At 37.2% G+C, this 27,320-nt stretch overlaps 1 protein-coding gene across 2 annotated transcripts in view; it reads right to left on the bottom strand.

Annotated features, from left to right (window-relative positions):
• The window catches only part of ARIH1 (ariadne RBR E3 ubiquitin protein ligase 1), a 112,300-nt gene that overhangs the window by 17,976 nt on the left and 67,004 nt on the right, over positions 1–27,320 (bottom strand). For both annotated transcript variants that reach the window (XM_024232444.3, XM_002825635.6), the window contains 7 exons: positions 23,719–23,863; positions 13,160–13,252; positions 12,616–12,671; positions 6,989–7,055; positions 5,031–5,137; positions 1,937–1,979; positions 1,359–1,430 (listed from right to left, as the gene is read on the bottom strand). In XM_024232444.3, coding sequence (XP_024088212.1) covers positions 1,359–1,430; positions 1,937–1,979; positions 5,031–5,137; positions 6,989–7,055; positions 12,616–12,671; positions 13,160–13,252; positions 23,719–23,863 — 583 coding nt within the window. The remainder of the gene's footprint in view (positions 1–1,358; positions 1,431–1,936; positions 1,980–5,030; positions 5,138–6,988; positions 7,056–12,615; positions 12,672–13,159; positions 13,253–23,718; positions 23,864–27,320) is intronic.

Below are 27,320 nucleotides of genomic sequence, written 5' to 3'. Positions count from 1 at the left end.
TTGCTTTACAAATTGCCATTCTTCCTTGGTAATCTACAATCTAAACTAAGCCAAACATATTCAAGCCTGTACTCCCTACTTTAAACGTCTTTGGGGCTTACAAGTAGGAATGTCTCTAGATGTAGAAAAAAGGCTACCATTTAATTAAACAATTTAGTGAAAATATAATTGCCTTATTCTAAATATTAGTTTTTCAGAGCACATTAAAGAATTCCGGGACGTAAGGAACATTTCTTGTGGGAAAATCTTCAATTTTCAAAAAAAGAATGCTTGGCTAAGAATTTTTTTTTAGTAACAAAACAAGTAACCACTTTCTGACATTACAGTATATTTATAGTAAGGTTTTCTTTGATTAACATGAGTTATGCTTATCATGATGGTTTTGGAGGGAACAAAAAATATTAATTTCTACCATATATTCCTTAAAGACTTGGGCATTTGTTTTATGTGGCAAGACTCACTGTTTCACTACTTTCTGGGAGACAGAAATGTATATTCACGTTTTATATATAAGTAAGATGTATACTTAAACACACACAGACAACCTGTGTCGGCCTTCATTGTTTACACACTTCTTACTCTCATTGTCCTGTGATAAGTGAGGGAACAGTTCAAAGATAGCTTTATACACTATGGGTCAAACAACTCAGCATTCTTTAAAGCATCATCTTTACATGTACAAAATAATATTAAAAATGAAGAGCCCATGAACCATCCTACCATTCATTACCCAAGTCACTCACTATGTGGATAGGATTGGACTGAATTACAAAAAGGATGGATAATACGACTTTGTATTAAAAGACTAGCTGGGTACACAGTTGACATTCAAATGCTTGCTCATTAGTGATCGAGGAGAAGGGTACTCAAGATTTAAACACTTGTAAGACATTTGTCTGGGGTTAAGAAAGTGAATTTTGAAACTGAATTTTGAAACTAGTATCAAGAGCAACGTACTTCAAAACAAAAAATTAGAAACAAAAATGTAAATTAGCCTAATAGAACCAAGCTAGGCGGAGTAAACTCCAATACATTTGTATACTAAATGGCAGCCAAGCACAAATCCCACACTTGAAAAATTATCATCTTTTTCCTCTATAGAACACTAATTTTTTTTCCAGTAGAAGAAACCTAAGGCAGAAAACTGTGGATACTGTAGTACAGTACTCAATACTCTAAAATCAACTCAAAGAGAAAAAGGAAATAACAGGCAAACATTCTGGAAAAAAAAAAAAACACTCAATGGAGAAAAAGATGAAACAAAGCCCGTAAGAAGGTCACCTTATTGCTTTTGCTGATGCCAAAGCACCAATCCTTATCATTTTTATTACCAAGAGTTACTGAAGGAAAACACCAACCTTTGTGTTGGCTGCAATCCAATTGGAGGTTTCACTGTCATCATCACACTTTTTAATCCATTTCTTTAACCACTGTTTGAAAATAACAACTGTTAGGATACAACAAAAGACTTTTAAAAATAGCAAATTACTTTAGCACTTAACTATAGTCAAGCTTAAATGTAAAAGCCAATGAATAAGATTATCACTAGGCTCCCATCCTCTTAAGCCAGAGAAATCCCATAGCTACAATGTCCAGTACATATAAAATCAACCAAAGCAGGATTTTCCTTGGCAGAAGCTGAGTGGGGAACCTAGAGCTTGAAGAGAAGCCCAACTACAAGGTGTGTATTCCCCTAATTACTACAAAGCCTGACAAAGAGGTGCCTTAGCCTTGGTTATCCTAATAATAATCAGGAACTGACTTGACTTATCCTAAGGAATTACCTTTGAATACATGTAATGATCATCCGAAATTAAAAGGATAAAAAAAAAAATCTGCCGATAGATAACAAAATCATCAGCTATGATTTTTAGTCACTAAGTCTTAGAAGTGTGCCATTACATTATTTAAAAATTGAAATGTCAGACAAACTCACCTTACATTTAACAGGATCATGCCAATTTTCTCCACAGTTAAAGCTGTAAAGTGACACAAATAGTTAATAGAATTAAGGCCTACCTACTGTAAGTAAGTAAATAAGCCAATCATTTCATGCCTTATAGTTCCACAGTATTGTCACTAGTTTCTAGTGACTGGCAAATACAAGGAGAGAACCCATGCCTGTTTTACAGTTAATTACCTAGAATTTAGTAGTAGAACTAGCACATAGTGGGTACTCAATATGTGTGAAATGAAGAATGACTATAAGCATGAAGACACGCTTTGATGACAATTTCATAATAATTGTTGCTAAGGTGCCTCAGACTATATTGAGAAGTTTCAACCCATGCTTTATCAGTGCATTTTTAATCTTTTACTTAACACCCTAAATGAAGAATAAAAGGCTGACTTTGTAGGTTACTTATATAATTTAGTACTAATACACAGTAAACAATATATGGGAAGCAAATAGGTCACATCTTTGCATTATTTAAACAAATGAACCTCAGCCCTGTAGAGGGAAATGGTACTGGGCAAGGTATAAAACAAAAAGACTAAATACTTACTAAACATGTATTAATCGGTAATTCACTTTTGTTTTCTAAGCTCATGACATATACATTTGTAAAAGAAGTATAATTAACAAACACAAATGCTTAAGAAAAAAATAATAAAATGACAGATTAATTAGCTAAGTAAGTAATTTACGAATGGCAAAAAGTCCTTTGCTAAAGAGAGAAACAAACTACTATTGATTTAAATCAGGTTAAGATAAATGGTTATTTCTGAAAAGAAAGATGGGGAATGGGAAGGAGCAAGGAACCAAAGAGCTTCAAATATATGTGTCATGTTTTATCTCTTAATGAAGAAAAACAAAATACTAATTTTGATTTAGCTGGATTGTAGCTATAAAGGTATTCACTGCTGTATTCTCTATACTTTTGTTTGAAATGTGTCACGCTAAAAATACATTGGAAAGTAGGTATTATCCACCTTTTCTCTAAAATAACAATGCATAATCTTTATCAAAACAGTATGTATTTTACACATATTTAAATCTCTGTGAGCTTACCTGCTCTTTTTGGAAATATTTATTATTAATGATGTGTTAAGTGTAATTCTATAGATGTTTGGAGGAAAAAAAGAAAGTTATGGAATACCAATAAAATATTTCCCCCTCCAAACCACCCCCCAGCAAAAAAAATATCTGGCTGGCCATGGTGCTTCTCACCTGTAATCCCAGCACTTAGGGAGGGCCGAGGCAGGTGGATTACTTGAGGCCAGGAGTTTAAGACCAGCCTGGCCAACAAGGTGAAATGCTGTCTCTGTTAAAAATAAATAAATAAATAAACAAATAAATAAATAAATAAAAATTAGCCAGGCGTGGTGGCACACGCCTGTAATCCCAGCTACGTGAGAGGCACAAGAATCACTTGACCCTGGGAAGCAAAGGTTACAGTGCGAGATTATGCCACTGCACTCCAGCCTGGGTGATGGAGTGAGACCCTCTCTCAAAACAAAACAAAACAAAAAATCTATTTGCTGGGTCTAGAGCCCCTTGACTTCATTGGCTTCTTACTCCTCAAGACCCTCAAAGGAACAGAAAATCATCTTAACTTCTAGCAGGATATAAATGTTTGTGTCCCCCTAAAATGTGTATGTTAAAACTTAATAACCAATGTGACAGTATTAGGATGTGGAGCTTTAGGAGGTGAATGGAATTGGCATCCTTTTTTAAAAAAAAAAAAAAGGGCCCAGATAGCTGCCTTGTCCTTTCCACCATGAGGACCCAGCAAGTAGGCACCATCTATGAACCAGAAAAGCGGGCCCTCGCCAGACAACAAATCTTTTGGCACCTTGATCTTGGACTTCTCACCCTTAAGAACTGTAAGAAATAAATTTACGTTGTTTAGAAGCCACCCAGTTTATGGTCTTTTGTTATAAAAGCCTGAACATTAAGACAGAAAATGGTACCAAGAAGTGAGGGTGCCGTTCTAACAAAACCAAAAATGTGAAAGCCGATTTGAAACTAGGTATTAATAGAGGCTGGAAGAGCTTGGAAGTGCAAGCTAGAAAAAGCATAGATCACTGTGAATGAACTGAATTGTTAAGGGTAATTCTGGTGAGGATTCAGAAAGACAGAAGTGCGGGGAATGCCTCAATCATAGAGAAAACCTAAATAAATGGCCATGAACAAAATGTTGTTAGAAATACGGACAGTAAAGGCCATTATGATGAGGTCTCAGATGAAAATGAGGAACATGCTGTTAGAAACTAGAGGAAAGGCCATCCTTGCTATAAAGTGGCAAAGAAGTTGGCTGAATTGTTTTGTGGAAGGTAGAAATGAAACTGAGTATCTGGTTGAGGAAATTACTAAGCAAAGTGTTGAAGATGCAGCTTAGCTTCTCTTGAATGTTTATAGAAAATGCAAGAAGAGATGAATGACCTAGAGATAAACTGTTCATCAAAAGGAAATAAGAAGTCAAAAATTTGAAAAATTTTCAGCCTATCCACTTTGGAAAAAACGAGAACACCTATAAAGGAGCCTGAACTGATTAAGACATCCCCAAATATGTGGCACTGGAACTTCCTGGCAGTTTAAATCTAGAATTCAGAGGCTGAAGAGTATACTATAGAACTCCAAAAGCCCAAGTTACCAAGAAAGCTGGGCGAGAGGAGCCACAGGAAAACTCTTAGTTAAAAAGGAGACCATCAGTCAAATTTACCTGCACATTTCCTTTGCATAAGTAAGGTTAAAATTTGGCAGAGTAAAGAAAAACGTATAGTCCCAGATCTACAAGTTTGCTCCCATTAAGTTACAGTGGAGCATACAAGAAGATATGATTAGAGTTGTATATTTTCTCCATAAAAAAAAATTCAAAAAAGTTAGAACATCAAGGAAAGAGGAAAAATTTAAGATGTGACCTTTTCATTCAATTCTCAAAGAGATATATACTATTTTAAACCAGTATCAAACATCTCCCTGCCTAAGGTAAACACTTTTCTTCCTGCTATTTTACTACCAAGAATAAACAGGAGAAATAGAAACGCTTTGTGCATTATTTCAATTTAGGAAATCACTTGCTTACCAAAATTGGCGCCCACATTTGCAGCGAACAGGTTTAGCATCAGGATATTGGACTTTAACAACATGGTGGCAATCTGGGGCAGGACACCACTTTAACAGTCGATTGCACTGAAATACAAGTTAGAAAATAAAAAATGACAGCTGGCTGGGCACAGTGGCTCACACCTATAATCCCAGAACTTAGGGAGGCCAAGGCGGAAGGACTGTTTGAGGTCAAGCACTCCAGACCAGCCCGGGCAACATAGCAAGACCTTGTCTCTACCTTAAAAAAAAAAAAAGAATTTAGCCAGGCATGGTGGTATGTGCCTGTAGTCCCACTACACAGGAGGCTGAGGCAAGAGGATCACTTGAGCCCAGGAAGTAGAAGCTGCAGAGAGCTGTGATCATCTGCTGCACTCCAGCCTGCATGTTAGAATGAGGCCCTGCCTCAAAAAAAGACAGCAAATTAAATTAGGTCATGATGTAAGATTTCCTAGTACATCAAGCTATTTATATTGCTTCTCTGGTACAAGGGGCAAATGGGGGATAATGACACAAGCTTATGAAAACTTGCTGTGGTCTTCTATAGCAACACTTTCAGATGTACTGTTTTTTTGTTTTTTGTTTTAAAGATGACTGATCCCTGAAGACCTGGTTTTATAAAATATATGAATTACCTCTTGTTCTATCTTCCAAATCCCACTGAATAACTTTAATTAAATATTATGTATGTGATTAAAAAGCACTAATTTATTTACAGTTCTATTTCAGGACAATTTTCAAAAGACACAAGAAAATCAGATATACTCTTTATCAAGGAAGGTGTTTAGATGCTACAGAATAGTTCAAGATAGGCTAAAGGATATACATACAACTTCTCCCATAAAAAGCTCTTGTAAGAAGGAAAAAAAAAAACAAAACAAAACAAAAAACCCAGTTCCTAAACCACAGGCAAAGAGTGCATTTTAGTTCCTCAAAAGGAAATATAACTTTTATAGTATTTTTATTATGAAACAAAACACTCTGCACCAGAATTCAGAAGTCCATTGACCATTTCAAATAATACACTATTTCTAAAATAGGCTGTTTCCAGGTTTAATCTCTAACAGAAATAATTACTTTCTAGAATTAAAAGACCAAGTTACACTGATGTTGTCATACAGGGGCTGACAAACTCCTCTGTAAAGAGCCAAGAGGGTAAAGAATTTTGGTTTTGCAGGCCAGAACAGTCTCTGTAGCAACTACTCAACTCTGCCACCGTAGCACAAAAGGAGTCATAGAACAAATGGGCAAAGGCATGGTCCAATAAAGTATAGCATTCTTTATTAACAAGATTTACTGGTAATGAAACCTAAAACGAGCAGAGAAATAGCAGGGTTAGAATCTCAAACATGATTAAACATGACACAATTAGTAATCTACTACAATTCTCTACTAGGGATAAAGAAAAATAAAGGAAGAATACAGTAAAAATAATTTTATTATCCAAGGTCAAGATCTATGGAGAGGTGTACTTACTGGTTTCTCATACTCTTTTATTTTATTTATTTTTTATTAAGAGGGCGTCTCACTCTGTCACCCAGGCTGGAGTGCAGTGGCGCCATCTCGGCTCACTGCAACCTCTGCCTCCAGGGTTCAAGCAATTCTCCTGCCTCAGCCTCCCGAGTAGCTCGGATTACAGGCTTGTGCCACTGTGCCCAGCTAATTTTTGTATATTTAGAAGAGACAGGGTTTCGCCATGTTGGTCTTGAACTCCTGATCTCAGGTGATCTACCCGCCTCGGCCTCCCTTAGTGCTGGGATTACAGGCGTGAGCCACCACACCTGGCCTTTCATACTCTTTTGAGAATAAAGGTATTTTGGCATGCTTCATAAATATGGTAAAGATGTTTTTTTACTGTCAATAAATTATAATTTTTAAAATAGTATTTCTATTAATAAACAGAATTCCTTCTTACAAGAAGGAAAACAAATCACTTACCTCTACAAAACTATTTGTTATTAAATGCTGATACTTTAATTTAACTTTTGAATCTGTGATCAGGCGCCTGAAACCAAGAATAAAAATAGATTAGAAAGTTTCCAGTCAAGAGTATTTTCCACATTTATAAAACATAGTTTCAAAAGCTGTTTATGCTACAGCTACATGTTTATGCCCTAAGCTGTAAATACTGAAATGCACATAGGCTATCAACAAATATAACTGTACCGATCAGCACAATAATTTCAAAGTTTGTATAGTTTCATTTTCATCGACTTTTTTCCCATGGTTCTTATTTTAGAAATAGTCTACTTTTACCCAGTTTTTATTACAGCCTAATATCTTACCAACTAGTGCCAAGTATAGGTGCATTTCAGGGTCTTTTGACTCTGATATCACATCATGGCTTAAGACAGCAATTCTCAGCCACCTTCCTTCAGACACCCCACCCAAATCAGTATGTGAAATGAGACAGATATTGTTGACAGAAATGTTAAGAAATGGATCCAGGTTTTCTGATACCTAAAGGTGATATAATTTTAAGAGCCTCCTTCTTCTGAGAGCTCTTGGAAATTAACCAGAAATGCTCACTGATTGCATCCTGGCCTCTTCTGAACACTATAATTCACAAGAATTTCCAGAATTCACAGGATCCCACGTAGTGAGGAACCCTGAAGTTTCATTAGTTCTATGGTAAATATTCCTCTGAAGTGTATTACAAGAAAAAGAATTCCCACTGAGAAAGACAGGAAGAACATGCATGTAGTTCAACCCCATTAAAATCTTTTAAATGAACCAGACAATCTGGCCTCATTTGACTCTTGAGCTTCATAGGCCTCTCTCCTTCCACAAGATCCCACCCTGTCCTGTGCCACTTCAGTGCACTCCTATCACATTCGTATTGTATTTCTTCAACACAGTAAGTATCACCCTTCCTCAGAGGCTTTGCATAAGGCTGCCTCCCTTGGAAAGACAAGAATATTGTAATGGAGCTCTAAGGTGGGACAACCTAGGTTTGAACGCCGGCCTCACAACTCACTAGCTATGAATTGAAGGTAAATTCTTTGAACTCTCCATTTCTCAGTTACTAATCTGTAAAATAGATATCAGAAATATGGTTGTGAGACTAGAACAGTGCCTGGCAGATAGTAAGCACTCAATAAATATTAGACGCTATTACTGTATTACTTCACTCAGTTACAATAAAGTATTACTCAAGGAAGCCTTTCCTGAGTTTCCACACTCGTTTGGATATAGATACCCTCTCAGTTCTCATGGCACCTTAAACATCTCCTTTATAGAAATTATCACAATTTTAATTAGACAGTTATCTGTATAATCATTTGTTTAATATCTGTCTTTCTCCTCCCAACCCCATGAAAGGATCCCCAGGTGTCCAGTACAGTGCCTGGCCTGTACAAAGTGTTCAATTAATATTTTTTAAATGAGTAAATCTCCATATTTCACAGAAGTGGAACCTGTGGTCTAAAAATAATTTGTGTATTTGATGGTTCCTCAAAAAGTTAAACATAGCATTACCACATGACCCAGCAATTCTCCTTTGAGGTATATATACTTAAGAGAATTAAAAACAGATGTTCAATGAACAACTTGTACACAAATGTTCATATGTTCACGTAAGACATTTCCATAAAAAATGGAAATGTCCATATAATGGAACCATTATTCAGCAATGAAAAGGAGTAAAGTGATGATTCATGATACAACATGGATGAATCTTGAAAACGTTGAAGAAGCCAATCACAAAAGGCAACATATTATATGATTCCCTTTATATGAAATGTCCAGAATAGGCTAATCTACAAAGACAGAAAGCAGATGAGTGGTTGCTAGGGTCTAGGGGGAGAAAGGAATAGAGAATGACTGCTTAACGGATATAAGGTGATTAAAACAGTCTGCAATTAGGTGATGTTTGTAGAATAATATTATGTATATACTAAAAGCCACTGGATAATATACTTAAAAATACAGTTGCTGGCCAGGCGCGGTTGCTCACGCCTGTAATCTTAGCACTTTGGGAGGCAGAGGTGGGCAATCACTTGGGGTCAGGAGTTCAAAACCAGCCTGGCCAACATGGTGAAACCTCGTCTCTACTAAAAATACAAAAAAATTAGCCGAGCATGGTGGCGGGCACCTGTAATCCCAGCTACTCAGGAGGCTGAGGCAGGAGAATCACTTGAACCTAGGAGGTAGAGGTTGCAGTGAGCCGAGATCATGCTCCAGTCTGGGCAACAGAGAGAGATTCATCTCAAAAAAACAAAAAAACAAAAAAAACCCCATTGCTTCTTAAACAACACAGGTTTGAACTGCATGGGTCCACTTATTTATGAATATTTTTCAACCAAATATGGATCAAAAATAGTTATTTGTGGGATGTGAAACCTGCATATATGGACGGTCGAATTTTTGTATACATGGGTTCTGCTGGGCTGACATGAGCATGCGCAGATTTTGGTATATTCAGGGTGGAGGATGTGGGTCCTAGAACCAATCCCCAGTATCCTAAGGATAACTGTAATTAAAATGAGTTTACATTACAGATTTTATATCAATAAATAATAAGGAATGTATCAGGCCAAAAGTCAGATGCCTTGATTGCCAAACACACACATCTTATTTACACATGTATTACCCATAATGCTTTTCTGGTATGACAAATCCTAATGATTTCTGATAGCTGGCCTTAGACTAAAAAGCTATCTAAACCTGGCATGGACCACTAGGACTGGTGAGAGCAAACATCAGCCAAAAGTTATTAGGACAAGGTTCCACCCTTAGTTTATCTGATATTGATAAGGAAGTAAAAGAAAGTGAGCACCCATCTTCAAGAATAGGCATTCTCAAGAAGGTGGCAACAAGTGTCACTCTGGTCATTAATAAGACAATTCTCTTGACAAAGATTTGTTACCATCACAAATTGAAAATAGTTATTGGCCAGGCACGGTGGCTCATGCCTGTAATCCTAGCACTTTGGAAGGCCAAGGCGGGCAGATCACCTGAGGTCAGGAGTTCAAGACCAGCGTGGCCAACATGACGAAACTCTGTCTCTACTAAAAATACAAAACTTATCCAGACATGATGGTATACACCTGTAATCTCAGCTACTCAGGAGGCTAAGGCAGGAGAATTGCTTGAACCCGGGAGGCAGAGGTTGCAGTGAGCCGATATGGCGCCACTGTACTCCAGCCTGGGCAAACCAATAAATGTAATTCACCACATAAACAGAATTAAAAACCATATGATCATCTCAAATGACACAGAAAAAGCTTTCAATAAAGTCCAACATCTCTTCATGATAAAAACCATCAACAAACTAGGCTTTGAAGGAACATACCTCAAAATAATAAGAGCCATCTATGATATGACAAACCCACAGCCAACTTCATACTGAACAGGCAAAGGCTGGAAGCATTCCACTTAGGAAAAGGATGCCCACACTCACCACTCCTATTCAACATAGTACTGGAAGTCCTAGCCAGAGCAATCAGGCAAGAGAAAGAAATAAAATGTATCTAAATAAGAAAAGAAGTCAAATTATCAGTCTTCACTGATGATGATTCTATACAAATAACCCTAAAGACTCTGCCAAAAGGCTCCTAGAGCTGACAAAGTCAGTAAAGTTTCAGGATACAAAATCAATGTACAAAATTCAGTAGCATTTAATATATACCAATAACATTCAAGGTGAGAGCCAAATTAATAATGCAATCCTATCGATAATAGCCACACACACATAAATGGTTGTTGGGATAACTAGCTAGCCACATGCAGAAGAATGAAACTTGACCCCTATATCTTTCACCATATACAAAAATTAACTAAAGGATTAAATACTTTAATGTAAGAGCTCAATCTATAAAAATCTTAGAAGAAAATCCAGGAAATACCATTCTAGACATTAGCCTTGGCAAAGAATTTATGACTAAGTCCCCAAAAGCAACTGCAACAAAAGCAAAAATTGACAAGTGGGACTTAATTAAACTAATGCGCTTCTGTACAGCTAAAGAAACTATTAACAGAGTAAACAGACAACCTACAGAATGGGAGAAAATATTTACAAATTATACACCCAACAAAAGCCTCATATCCAGAATCTATAAGGAACTTAATCAAACAAGCAAAAAACAGATAACCCCATTTAAAAATGAGCAGGCTGCTTTGTCAATGAAGTAGCCATTCTTTTGTTTCTTTACTTCTCTAATAAACTTGCTTTCACTTAAAAAAAGAAAAAAAAAGGGCAAAGTACATGAAAAGACACTTCTCAAGACGACACACACACAGCCAACAGGTACAAAAAAATGCTCAAGAACACTAATCATTAGAGAAATGCAAATCAAAACCATAATGTACCATATCTCACACCAGTCATAAGGAATATTATTAAAAAGTAAAAAAAATTAAACAAAATAATTTTAAAAAGTAAAAAAATAACAGATGTTGGTGAGATCACAGGGAAAATAAATCATTCTACCAAAAACACACATTCACTAGTATGTTCCCTGTGGCATTATTCACAATAGCAAACACATGAAATCAACCTAGATGCCCATCAACAGTGGACTGAATGTGGCACATGGACACCATGAAACACTATGCAGTCATAAAAAAAGTGAGCACAATCATGTCCTTTGCAGCAATACAAATGCAGCCTAGAGGTCATCATCCTAAATGAATTAACACAGAAATACTCAATACCACGTGTTCTCATTTATAAGTGAGAGCTAAACAGTGAGTACACACGAAGATGAGAGTAAAAGACTATTTAGACTGGGGACTATTAGAGTGGGTAGGGTGGGACGGCAAGAGTTGAAAAACTATCAGGTATTGTTCTCACTACCTGGGTGATGGTATCATTTGTACACCAAACCTCACGGACAAGGAATTTACCCATGTAACAAACCTGCACATGTATACCCGAACCTAAAAGTTAAAAGAAAAAAAAGAAAGAACCTTTCACAAGAAGAGCTGTTAGCTGAAAGCATCCAGCTGTAGTGTATCTGAAATCAGCAGCAGTGTTTCAGCAAAGACCATGACTCCCTGGGTAGTCCCAGCCAATGACTGAGCATATCAAGTGTAACTGGGCCCAGCTCTTTCTACTTATTGAGGTATTCCTCTATGGGCAATCTATGCACTGAAGTTCCCCCATCAGGGCTGCCAAAGACTCTCATAGCTGTATCATACGAAGTCTCTTCCTACTGAATCTTCCTTCTTTCTTGTCTTTTAACAGATGTCAGGCCTACATCAATGTCTATCTGCTCCTGCTGTTTACCTTGCACAGATGCTATTCCACAATAAGTCAGTTTCACCTTTTATTCTATCTTGGGATCTGCTTCCAGGAACACCTCAACTAACACATACACACATTCTAATCTCCAATCCCAAGGTTTATCAAAATCTAGCTACCATGCATTTCTAAGTCTGTAAGAACAGTGATCAGGCATTTAACCAAGTTACAAATGGGCTTTTGTACTACTACTAAGGAACGCAGATTAAAAAGATTCTTCAGACTTTAAGAAGTTTCACTTCCTTTGAGGTACTAAGTAAAAATTAATTTGGTTTAACCAACTAACCAATATTCACATGCAGAATCTATCAAAAATACTTACATAACTGTGTTGTCATCCACTAAGATATCACAACCATGAGCAGGACACGAAATAGTCTGAAAAAGATTGAAATTTAAACTGTCTTCATTCAACAAATATTTAATGAATGCTTACCATCGCCAGGCACTTTGCTAGGTTCTGGGAATACCTTAATGTTTACAGGATCTCAATCCTTCCCTTTCTCCTTAAAGGAAATGTGTGTGAGACTATGTTTATCACCATAAAGTAACTAGACTTGCTAACCTGACTAACTGGTTTTTAAACACACAACTTTAAAGGCAAAAGCGAGATAATCTGACAAAATCGTGCAACAAGTTTAAGTTAACATATACCAATATTGACGCCGGCTGAGAAAACGTTACCTGGAGTGGCTCTTTAACTGGAATGCCACATTACTTTAGGAAAAAGCCTATTATCTTTAGTTGTTTGAATCTAGAATCATGATACACAAAGCTTCACCTGTTTTTATTTGTGCAAATTTGTGCAAGGGTCTTAACACTATAGGAAATTCAACAAAAACTGAAAAACAACTTGATATCTTTACCTGACCCATGCCTTCTTCCATTATTTTGGTAGTTAAATATTCACTCCAGCATTGCATACAAAACTTATGTCCACATTCAAGGCCAGTGAAATACTGTAAGAAAAATAAAACACGAACTTAACACAAAGACATTATCAGAAAAATCACTATAAACAGTGACTCAACAGGGCTCGATAAGGTCACATTTCTTACAGTGGCTAAAATGTCCGATTTGACAATAGATGGGCTCCTAAAATGAACTTTTCATGGTGAAATCTAGACATGCATACACACTGAACACACATACATCTTAGGAAAGGCGGGCAACAATGTTTGTATTAAATATAAAAAGACAAATGAGTATATGAAAGAATGCTCAGTATCATTCAGCATCATGGAAATACAAATCAAAACCACCATGAAGGCTGGGCAACATGGCAAAACCCTGTCTCTACAAAAAATACAAAATGAGTCCGCCACGATGACGCACGCCTGTAGTCCCAGCTACTTGGGAGGCTGAGGTGGAAGGACTGCCTGAGCCTGGGAGGCGGAGGTTGTAGTGAGCTGAGATCACACCACTGCACTCCAGCCTGGGCAAAGGAGTGAGACCCTGTCTCAAACAAAACAAAACAAAGCAACACCACAATAAGACACCACTTCACACTCACTAGAACAGCTATAATAAAAAGACAGATAAAGCAGGGCACACTGGCTCATATCTGTAATCCCAGCACTTTGGGTGGCTGAGAGGGGAGGATTACTTGAGGCAAGGAGTTCAAGACCAGCCTGGGCAACATAGTGAGACTCTGTCTCCACAAAAAATTAAGAAATTAGCCAGGTGTGGTAGCACATGCCTGTAATCCCAGCTACTCAGGGGGGCTGAGGTGGGAAGATCACTTGAACCTGAGAGGTCAAGGCTACAGTGAGCTGTCATCATGCCACTGCACTCCACACCGGGCAACAAAGTGAGACTCTATTTGGAAAAAAAAAAAAGACAATATTAATAACAAGTGTTGGTGAGGATGTAGAAAAATTGGAGCCTTCGTACACTGTTGATGGAAATGTAAAATGGTACAGCAACTTTGGAAACAATCAGGCAGTTCCTCAAAATATTAAACATAGAGTTACCATAGGACCCAGCAATTCTAATCCTGGGTATATACTCGAAAGAAATGAAAACATACATCCATACAAAAACCTGTACACAAGTGTTCATTATAGCATTATTCATAATGGCCAAAAAATGAAAACAATCCAGATGTCCATCAACTGAAGAAAAAAATATTTTTCCATATTTCCATAAATAAAATATTATTCAGCCATAAAAGGAAATAAAGTACTGATACATGCTACAATATAAATGAAACTTGTTTTCAAGGCTGTTCTCCTATCACTTGCATAGTGAAATTTCTTGTAAAAGAGTGAAAATAAGCCAGTCACAAAAGATCACATATTCTTTTTTTTTTTTTTGAGACAGAGTCTCACTCTGTCACCTAGGCTGGAGTGCAATGGCACCATCTCGGCTCACTGCAACCTTCGCCTCTCAGGTTCAAGCGATTCTTCTGCCTCAGCCTCCCAAATAGCTGGGACTACAGAAATGCACCACCACGCCCAGCTAATTTTTGTATTTTTAGTAGAGACAGGGTTTCACCATATTGCCAGGCCGGCCTCCAACTCCTGACCTCGTGATCCACCCACCTCGGCCTCCCAAAGTGCTGAGATTACAGGCATGAGCCACCGTACCAAAGCCTTGTTTGATTCTTTCATATGAAATGTCCAGAATAGGTATATCCATGGACAAAGAAAACAGATGAGCAGTTGCCTAGGGGCTGGGGGACTTGGGAGGAATTAGGGGGTGAATTTAAAAAGGTATCTCCTGGGGGGTTATAAAATGTTTTTAAAATTGTGGTGATGGCACATAACTCTGTAGAATATACTAAAACCACTTTAAATGGGTGAACTGGATAGTATATAAATTATATCTCAATAAACCTGTTATGAAAAGATTTATTCAGAATAGCTAAGGATAATAGTAACTTTTTGTTCTAAAATCTTAAGAGTTGAGGGATCGTTAAATGAAGCAGTATCCTGTAATGGGACATTAAGTAAATACTTTAAATAATATTAGATGATCTGGAGGATTATGTCTTTTAAAAAGATTCAAATAATGGTTACCTTATTTTAAAGAACATTTTGCCATAATTTACCTGTAAATTATTTTTAATTGAATAAGTTACATAGACTTATTATTAAAAACAATTACTTTAACAGTACAAGTTCAGAGTTTATGTTGAAAAATAAGCCTCCCTAGGCCGGGTGCGGTGGCTCACACCTGTAATCCCAGCACTACTGGAGGCAGAGGTGGGCAGCTCACTTACAGTCAGGAGTTCAAAACCAGCCTGGGCAAAATGGCAAAATCCTGTCTCTACTATAAATACAAAAATTAGCCAGGTGTGGTAGCAGGCACCTGTAGTCCCAGCTACTTGGTAGGTTGAGGCAGGAGAATCGCTTGAACCTAGGAGATGGAGGTTGCAGTAAGCCAAGATCGCACCACTGCACACCAGCTTGGGTGACAAAGCGAGACTCTGTCTCAAAAAAAAAAAAAAAAAAAAAAAAAATAGGCCTCCCTCATTCCCATCCCTGTTGTTTGTTTCCTCTACCCAGAGGCAACTGCTATTTCCAGTTTTTTACATATTCTTCCAGAGGTGTTCTAACGTACACACTTACACACACACTGTAACAGTACCACAAATTCTCTTCTGCACCTTGCTTTTTTTTGTTGTTGTTATTTTAAAAAATCCAATAGAGCTGGGCACGGTGGCTCACACCTGTAATCCCAGCACTTTGGGAGGCCAAGGAGGGCGGATCATTTAAGGTCAGGAGTTTGAGACCAGCCAGGCCAACATGGCGAAACCCTGTGTCTACCAAAAATACAAAAAACTAGCCAGGTGTGGTAGTGTATGCCTGTAATCCCAGCTACTGAGGCAGGAGAATCCCTTCAACCCGGGAGGCAGAGGTTGCAGTGAGCCAAGATTGCACCTTTGCACTCCAGCCTGGGTGACAGAGCAAGACTCCGTCTTAAAAAAAAAAAAAAAAAAAAATCCAATGGATTTCTCATATGGTACACCACACTGGTGTGGGTTTGCTTCTTTATAGAACGGTACCACAATTTTATTTATAGTCTACTACTAATGAACCTTTACACTGCCTTTTTTTTTCCTACTACACTACTGCGTTGACTATATATACATCTTTGTGATCTTACGAATGTATCTCAGGACAAATCTGTAGAGGTGACATTATAATAAATATATACATTTACAATCTAATAGCTATCATCAGGCTCCCCTGCAAAGAGGTTGTCGTCATTTATACTGTGCAAGAGTACCTGGTTTCTCATGCCCATGACAATGCAGTATATGATCCAACTCCTTGATCTTTGCCAATCTAATAGGTGAAAAACACACTAACTTCTTTAGTTTTGAATTTTTTATTATAAATGAAGTTATAATATTTCAAAAAAGGTTTTACACTGTATATTTCTTTTTCTGTATACTCTCTTCATATATTTTGCCAATTTTACCTGTGGGTTTTTCACTTATTTACGGAGGCTTTTTACTTATGTAGGAAATTGGCCATTTATAAGTAGGGGAAATCTTTTCCCCCACTTAAATTCTTAGTGTTCATATTTTAATTCTTTCCCCCACTTTAATTCTTAGTGTTCATACAGAAGCTCTTTATTCATACACAGTGAAACTTATCACTGTTTAAATTTACCCATTGTGAATTCATTAACTTTTATTTATGAAGCCAGGTAGGAATCTTAAGTTTCTATTCCATATGGCTACCAAGTTGCTCCAACACCATGTTATCAAATAATCCACCTTATTTGAAATGCCTCCTCTATAATACACTAAATTCTCCTCATGCATATTTGACTCTATCCTGTTCCACTGCTACCATGTATCAAATAATCCACCTTATTTGAAATGCCTCCTCTATAATACACTAAATTCTCCTCATGCATATTTGACTCTATCCTGTTCCACTGTTACCATGTATCAAATAATCCACCTTATTTGAAATGCCTCCTCTGTAATACACTAAATTCTCCTCATGCATATTTGACTCTATCCTGTTCCACCGCTCTGTCTATTCTTGTATCTAGTAGGACTAGTCCTCACTCAGCTCTCCCGTCAATTTAATCTTCTTTTTCAATATTTTCCTATTTCTTCTATCTCAAATATTCAAGTCATCCTTTTATCTTAGTATTTGAAGTTTTCCTCATAGCGATCTTTCACATTTCTTATCAAGTTTATTCCTAGCTCTTTTATTCTTTCCTTTTGTGGCTCTTATAAAGGGTATTTTAAAATTCCCTTAGATTTTCTATTTAGCCATTATGTGACATGTACTTATAAAATTTCTGATGTTACTTATGATATTAGATACAAATATCTGGTTAGGATAGAAATTCTATATACAGCACATCGACTATATTTTTTAAATACACAGACAAAGACATGAAAAGAAATCTATGAGAGGGCTGGGTACGGTGGTTCGTGCCTGTAATCCCAGCACTTTGGGAGGCTGAGGCAGGCGGATCACCTGAGGTCGAGAGTTCGAGACCAACCTGGCCAACATGGTGAAACCCTGTCTCCACTAAAACTACAAAAGTTAGCTGGGCATGGTGGCACACACCTGTAATCCCAGCTACTCGGGAAGCTGAGGCAGGAGAAACACTTGAACCCGGAAGGCGGAGGTTGCAGTAAGCCGAGATCACACCACTGCACTCCAGCCTGGGCAACAGAGTGAGACTTCATCTCATTTAAAAAATAAAAAAAATATGAAGTGTATCAGTCCTGCAATTAGGTTTACTTAAAGAATGACATGTAAAATAAATATCAAGCTTAAAGGGAGTCTGTTATCATTACTCCCCATCAGAGAAGGAGATTTGGCACTAACTTGTTACCACATCACTAATGGAGTCTTTGATTTTTAAGGCTGTTAAAGGAAGGGGTATTCTGTAAAAGACACAAATACAGTAAATATATCAGCAACTCTAAAATGTTTTATTCAAAACTTAAAAACATATACACATGCTTATATGTGCTTCATTCTTTTTTCAAGCAGGAATCCTTAACAGAGATCAACGGTCACAATGGTTACTAAGTGATCACTTTAAGTCTCAACCTTTTTGACTTCTAGTCTAGAGCTCATTTTAAGATAAAAAGATAGAAAAAAAGATAAAAAGATAGTTCATAAATGTAATCATTGGGTTTTCATACTCGTGTGAGATGCACCTCTCTCAACCTTGTTACAACTTCAGTACATAGATAAAAGCTTTTTATTCTTTTTAAATAACTTTCCTAATCAGATAACAAGATTAAACAAGTTAGAAAAATAAATCATACATGGATGTCTAAAGATAGAGCAAAAAAATAAAAACAACAAAAACCAAAAAACAAATCTGTGGTCTAAAGATACATATTTATTGTGCTTTCGAGGAACATATTATTATCGCAGATATCTTCCTGTCTATCTCACTTCCCTTTCCCTCTCCCTCCTCTGATATATTTGTTTCCTCATAACCTTGAGCTATGTTCACCTACATGACTCCCTGGGCTTTCCCCTGTCCCAGGGGATCACATTATCTACTCAGTAAACTTATCCCTGTTTATATCACAAATACATCCGATCAAGAGAGTACATGAAAAATACATGAAATATTATCTGCAAAAGAAATTAATGGACTTAAGGAAACTAAAGAATACACTCTTAAAGGTTTCATTTATCTGCATCACTTTACATACACAGCAACTAATGTCAAATAGCAGTAAGAAAATTAAGAATCTTTCTTCCATAATAAGTTGTCCATATAACCTCTAAAATTGAAACCCCTTTGTTTATAAAAATTGAGCAAATGACCTAGGAATCAGTTCCCTTGTGTGTAAAATGTAATGTGTTAAAAGGAAGATAGGGTGGGACGTAGATATTTTCAAGCAGTTTCCAGCAGCACCAAGATTCCACAGAGGGGCTTCAGGGATGGGGGATGGGATGGTGGACCACTCTTCCTCACAATTTCAACTCTGCCTTTACCTACTTTACATATCTTATTCTTAGAAAATACAAATTATGTACTTCATAAAAATGAGACACTGGCTGGGCATGGCAGCTCACTCCTGTAATCCCAGCACTTTGGGAGGCCGAGGCGGGTGGATCACCTGAAGTCAGGAGTTGGAGACCAGCCTGGACAACATGGTGAAACCCCATCTCTACTAAAAATACAAAAATTAGCCAGGTGTGGTGGTGGACAGCTGTAATCCCAGCTACTCGGGAGGCTGAGGCAGGAGAATCGCTTGAAACCGGGAGGTGGAGGTTGCAGTGAGCCGAGAACGTGCCACTGCACTCCAGCCTGGGTGACAGAGCAAGGCTCTGTCTCCAAAAAAAAAAAAAAAAAAAAAAAGAGAGAGAGAGAAACAGAGACACTGAGACACTGTAGTCGAAGCTACATTTCCTAGTACAGTGGTGGGCCAGTACAGCTATTATCTTAACTACTTTAACCTAAAACATTAAGTTGCTAGGGTCAAAAAAATTTCTGAACTCGCCACAACACACTTGGAAAGGACTGGAGGGGAGAGTGGAATCTACGAATTTACAAAGTGCTCCAATGTCTCAGGACATTGTGTTTAAAGAAGCAGCCACTCAGGACAGTTAACTCCAAAGGGTTGTACACTAAGCTATCAAAAGCACTTATTTTAAAATGTGCATGTGACACTGCATAAAGCAAAAATTGCTTTCTGGAAGGATAAAGATACGGAAGATATATATAATAAAAAAGTACAAATGCTTGGAGAGTAGTAAAATGTGGGAGTTATACAATGTAAGTAAAGAACTCACTTATCCAATAATAAAGCTTCATGAAGAGTTTCAGGTGACATTTACTTCCAAAACTGAAGAGGTTAAAATTATCCTTCTATATTAGTCTAAAAATTATGAGGAAAGGACATCCTAGTTTTGTTATGATACTTTTCGGAACACTTAGCAGTTTCCATAATGCTTTAACTTACTTGCCAACCCATGTTGTTCCTTTTGCTATCTTGTCCTATCACTTGCATAGTGAAATTTCTTGTAAAAGAGTAATTTAATTACATTTATTGCTTCCATTTCCTTTCCCACCTTCAAGTCAGTGACTCTTTAAGCCCATGAAGTCTGGTTTCCCATCCTACCTCACTCCTTCACTTCATTTCAAATTAATTTTTTAAATCTTTTCTCTGAATCTTTTAGTACTATTTACCATCCCCCAATTCTTGAAAGTACATTCTCTCTTCCTTGGACTTGCTACATTTTCCTCCTTAGCCTAACTACCATGCCTTCAGATATTAGTTCAGATTTCTGTGAATTTCTGTGGTAAGTCCTGCCTGACCAAAAACTGCGTTAGGTATCCCTCCAACACGTTCCCACAGTATCGTATCTTATATTTGCCCTACCAAAGCACTTACCATTCTTTCTGAATATGTCACCTTACTACTTATCTACCCAACTAATCTGCAAATTATTTGAAGTTAGGAATTATGTATTTATTCTCCATTGTTTCTTAGAATAGTGCCTAGTGTGTTCAATGAATAAGTTCTCCATCATCAGTTACAAGTACAAAACAAAAATTTACACTGTAAATCTCAAGTCATGATTTTGAATTCTAGTTTGTTGAGACTGTTAGACAATACCAAGAATAGTGAGAAAGTTATAGTGGATATTTGGAAGCAGCTAAGCTTCGGTACTCAAATCAGAATTAAGATTTAAATTAAGAAGGAACTGGCTATGATAGGGCAGGAGGAAAAACGCCAAGAAGTAAGGAAACCTTGTAAAACCTGGGTCTTAGTATTACCTCACAGAAACATTTAACTGTAAGCACTATATAAATGTCAACTGGCAAGGAGAATCTGTTAAAGACAATAAAATAGTCAAAATATTAATTTAATATATTGTAACAGTAGTACTTTTTAAAAAATATTCAAATTAGAATTGTGATTTAAGGTAAGAGAAATGATACAATACTCAAGTTGGAAGAAAACTGAAAGACTATCTTATTCAACTCATCAGAAAGAAAAAGAAACTGTCAGGTGCAGTGGTGCACACCTGTAATCCCAGCACTATGGGAGGCCAAGGTGGGTGGATCACCTGAGGTCAGGAGTTCAAGACCATCCTGGCCAATATGGAGAAACCCCGTCTCTACTAAAAATACAAAAATTAGCCGGGTGTGGTGGCGGGCGCTTGTAGTCCCAGCTACTCGGGAGGCTGAGGCAGGAGAATCACTTGAACCCGGGAGGCGGAGGTTGCAGTGAGCCAAGACTGTGCCACTGCACTCCAGTCTGGGCAACAAGAGCAAAACTCGTGTCAAAAGAAAAGAAAAGAAAAGAGGCCAGGCGCGGTGACTCACGCCTGTAATCCCAGCTCTTTGGGACACTGAGGCGGGCGGATCACGAGGTCAGGAAATCGAGACCATCCTGGCTAACATGGTGAAACCCCGTCTCTATTAAAAACACAAAAAATTAGCCGGGCGTGATGGCGGACGCCTGTAGTCCCAGCTACTCGGGAGGCTGAGGCAGGCAAATGGCATGAACCCGGGAGGCGGAGCTTGCAGTGAGCCAAGATCACACCACTGCACTCCAGCCTGGGCGACAGAACAAGACTCCGTCCCAAAACAAAAAAAAAAAAAAGAAAAGAAAAGGAGAAGAAACCAAAACTGGAGGAGCATGGTGGCTCACACCTATAATGCCAGCACTTTCAGAGGCCAGGTGGGCAGAGTGCTTAAGCTCAGAGAAGTTCCAGACCAGCCTGGGAAACATGGTGAAACCTTGTCTCTACAAAAAAAAAAAAAAACCCACACAAAAAGAAAAATCAGCCAGACATGGTGGCATGTGCCTGTGGTCTACTTGGGAGGCTAAGGTGGGAGGATCGCTTGAGCCCAGGAGTTTGAGGCTGCAGTGATCACATCACTGCACTCCAGCCTAGACAACAGAGCAAGGCCGTCTCAAAAAAAAGAAAGAAAAGAAAAAAGAAAAACCCAGTGACATTAAATGGCTTACCTCCCACTAAGGCCAAAAATTTCACGTTAGAGTTACGATCAGAATTTGAGAATTTGAAAATTCAGTTCACCACTTTACCTACTAAATAACTCACTGATCATTCTATTTCTCTAAGAATACTTTATTTTCTTTTAAAACTTTTCTCATCACTTGTACATGTGAACAAGTTAACTCCCCACAAATGGACCCCATTAGAGATACACATATACAACTCTAAGATAAACAATAAGAATCCTTCAATATAAATATAATATTAGCCAGGCTTGATGGTGCACGTCTGTAGTTCCAGCTACTTGGGAGGCTGAGGGAGGAGGATCACTTGAGCCAGAGTCTGATGAAGGCTGTAGTACACTATGACTGTGCCTGTGAATAGCCATAACACTCCAGCCTGGGTAGCATAGTGAGACCCCATCAACCAAATAATTGTTAAAATAACAGTGTCAAAGACTTGGTATATAGTAATTATTAGAAAGAGCTGCTTAACTATTAAAGCAGAGAATATGAACAAGACAGTTGTAATTATCATAGAATTAAGTTATCTCTTAGACATCTTAAGACTAAACTTCCTTGGTAAACACTCAAGTAAATCAAGTAAGTAAATCATCTCAGTTCAGTAAATTTTATATTTTGAGACGGAGTCTCACTCTGTCGCCCAGGCTGGAATACAGTGGCATGATGTCAGCTCACTGCAACCTCTGCCTTCCAGGCTCAAGCAATTCTCATGCCTCAGCCTCCCAAGCAGCTGGGATTATAGACATGCACCATCATGCCAGGATAATTTTTCTGTATTTTTAGTTGAGACAGGCTTCCGCCATATTGGCCAGGCTGGTCTCAAACTCCTGGCCTCGAGTGATCTGCCCGCCTTGGCCTCCCCAAGTGCTGGGATTATAGGCATGAGCCACTGAGCCCAGCTTCAGTTCAATAAATTTTTAGGAAGGGTATTTGTGCTTAAGGGATTAACATCAGTTCTTTGGTTATCTTCCTATATCACTGGTTCTGCTCCAACTCTGTCCCCACGTACCATATTTAACAATCTCCATTTGAATGGATTTGATTAAGTGAAAATCTTATCTTTTGAAGAATTCTGAGAGTTCCCTAGCAAATAGTATTAACGGTATTTTATGAGTGTTTCCGGATATTTAAAAAACACTTAAAGTTTAAATCTATTTTAATTTGGATGAGAAACAATTCTACTTACTGCCTACTATTACACAATTCTCCCCATGGTGATAAAATAAACTCCAGAAAGATTTAGGTCTATAAATGACAACTTGGACAAGTTGTTGCTGCTTTAAAAAACAAATGGGGGTTGGAGGTAAGAGGAACCAAGCTTTTACTCTTTTTCTTCCTTTCCTCACACTAAACACACTGATAGGTTATGGCTTAGAGGTTACTACTCCCAGACCCACAAATTTTCCTTTGTTTAAATAATGGAAGTTGATTTACCCTCTGAAATACAAAGTCAGCACTAGCCTTAAACTACCAGATACTCACCGAGTTAGGGTAGTTCAAGTAGCAGATCTGACAAGGCATATCCTGTGCTGATGACCTTGTATTCATCTGGCGTGTTCGAGACTTTTTACTTGGATTAATTACATGACACTCAGCAAAGAGCTTCTCCAGGTTTCCATCAAAGTACCTGCATTATTTAAACAGAAAGGATAAGAGCCCAGCAACTGCATACTGTTAGAGCTCTCCAAAAACCTGATTTTCTATAGGGAAAAGCAAGAAGCTGAATTAAAATAAAACAAGATAATAACCTTTTTTATTCAGAGGAAATAAAAGCTATACGGTACAAATTACAGCAAATAAAGGTGTGTGTATACATGTGCATATATATATATATATTGCAAGCATCAAAAATTCAGTCTACTCTCATATATATGAGTGTGTGTGTGTGTGTGTGTGTGTGTGTGTGTGTGTGTGTGTGTGTGTATGTATGTAAACTAGTAGACTGAGTTTTGCTGCTTTTTCTTTCCTAAACTTTGTTTTTAATTGAATCTTGGGAAATTAAACTATTAGTATTTTAACAGTACTGCAACTAAAACTTAAGGATTAAAGTTGTGCTGTTGCTGGGGTACCTATGAAGAGTAATATTTTACATGGGTAGGCTGTATTTTATACAAATGAATTCATTTTATTAATAATTTTAGTTAAAGCAATTTAAACATTAGCTTTAGTAAAGCATTTATCTTACTGCACAAATCATCTTAAAAATTAATTATTACGTGTCTCATTTTACATAATAGACTTGCTTTCTAAACATTCTTTTGAAATATTTTTAATTTACTAAGGAGAAGGAATAAAACAAAAAAGTGTATCTTCAAACATTTTATATAAAATAAATTACATATTAGCTTTTCATAAAATATGTATCTAAATATAGAGTAGTTCCATATCTAAGACATCAAGAGTATATGCCAAGTACTACCTAGAGTTTTAACTAAATACCAAACCTCTGGACAGAAGATAGCAGAGCAGACCTTAAGTGGGGTTGGGGTGGTTAAGATAGTAGTAAATACTTAGCACAATGTTTCCAATTAATTCAGATGAGAAATGTTCCCTGGCCTCCTGAAATAGCTTACTATTCAAAAGGGAAAAGCAATAGATTTAAAAAAAAAAAAAACTTTTCAATCTGTAAAACCAATATAACCAGCAAAAATATTAATGCGCAATCTGGTCAATTACTTTTTGGGTTGTAAAGCCCAGATTACAATAACTATAATGCTCTTTATATACAAACAGGAGATTTTCAATTTTAAAAGTAATCAATACTCAAAAGAAATTTCCAATATTTTTAACTAGGGTCTTGTTTAGGCTTTGCATCAAAGGCTACTATATCTTATTGTACCTCCAGAAAAATCATTCAAATGAGAACAAACCATATCACTTCTCCTAAGACTAATAAATAAATATCTTTTTTATAAATACTTTGACTACAGCATATTTCAATGAAATAATAATATTATCAATCGAAATGCCAACACATTACAAAAAGGAGGATTATCAGAAAGTTAAAGTTGTCAGGAACTCATACAAATAGAAAATTAATGTCTCTGATGATTCAGATAAACAGAATATATTTAAAGCAGAAAATCAAATGCTTTCCTACAATTTTGAGACAGTCTCACTCTGTCGCCCAGACTGGAATGCAGTGACGCCATCTCGGCTCACTGCAACCTTCGCCACCCAGGTTCAAGCGATTCTCCTGCCTCAGCCTCCCGAGTAGCTGGGATTACAGGTGCCGCGGTGGCTCACACCTGCAATCCCAGCACTTTGGGATGCTGAGGTGGGTAGATCACTTGAGGTCAGTAGTGCGAAACCAGCCTGGCCAACATGGCGAAACCCCATCTCTACTAAAAATACAAAAACATTAGCTGGGCGCGGTGGCAGGTGCCTCTAATCCCAGCTACTCAGGAGGGTGAGGCATGAGAACCGCTTGAATCCAGGAGGCGAGGTTGCAGTGAGCCAAGAGGGTGCCACTGCACTGCACTCTAGCCTGGGTGACAGAGTGAGACTGTCTCAAATTAAAAAAAAAAAAAAAAAAAAAGATAATATAAAATACCAAGTTTTACCTGAAAAACTGAAAGCATAAGAGACTAACACTAAATATCAATTCATAAACCAGCTAAACACCTTGTTTTATAAAAATATTCATGCTCCCAAGACAAGAAAACTTCTGTCATCCAAAATTTGACAACAGGGAACTAATGACTCTCATACTTTGGTTAACATTCTAGACAGCATTCTATGAGTATACAGCCACACGGACATGTGTCCCTAATTTCATATAAATAACACCCTAGTCCAGATTTATAACCTGCTTTTTTCACTAGACAATATCTAACAGACATCTTTGTCATTAAATGTCTACATTTTTCATTTTTGCACAATATTCCATTGTAGTTATTTACTATAATATATCTAACCAATGTTATTCTGAAGGACATTTAAATGTGCCACATATAAATAATCCTAGATTAAAATCTTAGCCCATCAGATAGGGAAAAATATCTAGACTTAACTTGTATTTATTTATTTATTAGTGAAGGTGAACACATTTTTCTGTGGTGATCTTATTCCCTATTAAGTTCAGTGTGTAAAGAGGAAGAGTAAATCTTTGTTTCATGGGTTGCTTTCTTTCATTTCTTTCTTGTCTTTCAACCTTCTTTAATGGTGTTTACCACTTTAAAATTTTTATGTAGGCACATTTATCATGCTACTCTACTGTGATTTCTGTAGTTCATATCACACTTTAAAAGACCTCTATACCCAAAGATTTTTTTAATGGAAATTCATTAATGATTTAGATCTCATCTTTAAATTGTTTCCATCAAAACTGTTGATTTATTTTTGCATAATAAGGAGTAAAGCCAGGATTCCATTTCATTTCAATCCAAAAATCTAATCACTTATTGAAGGGTTGTTTCATCTACTGGAAACACTTTTTCTCACCTTTAGGTTCCAGCTTACACCCGACTTCCTCAAATAACTGATCTCTGACAGCTCCTCACTTCCACCCCTATTAGATAAGGTTCCCTTGAATTACATCCCATACTCTGTAGTCCTTTGCAGCACTTACAACATTACTAACTGTAATCACTCTTTATGTTTGCTCTGCTAGAATGTAAACCCCATGAGGACTACTTTATTATTCCTGGAGCCCTTAATGTCTACAGGCATGTTACAAGCACTTAGTTTCTTCTTAAAGTGTAACTGACTAATCTAACTCTCCCCACTGATCTGTTTACTATATACCAAAACTTCCTATTTAGACAAGTTTATTGCTGGACTCTCCATTCTATTCCACTAATTTGTCTGCTCTTGTAGTTGATAAATTCTCAATATTTGACAAAGATCCCTTTATCATTCTTCTCACAGAATTTTCTCTGTTCTTCCATATTTGTTTTTTCAAGTTAAGTACAATCATTGACTTTTTTTTCAAATCCTCTTGGAACTTTTACTACAATTATATCAAGAGTAAACTGACTGAAAGAATTGACTCTATAATATTGTCTTCCTAGCCAAGAACAAAGTATCTTTCAATTTACTTAATTCCAATTCCTATTCAGTCTCTCAATAGTTTTATAACTTTT

Source organism: Pongo abelii, chromosome 16, assembly GCF_028885655.2.
Source record: "Pongo abelii isolate AG06213 chromosome 16, NHGRI_mPonAbe1-v2.0_pri, whole genome shotgun sequence".
Classification (NCBI taxonomy): Eukaryota; Metazoa; Chordata; class Mammalia; order Primates; family Hominidae; genus Pongo; species Pongo abelii.
This window is presented reverse-complemented; position numbering and strand designations above follow the sequence as displayed.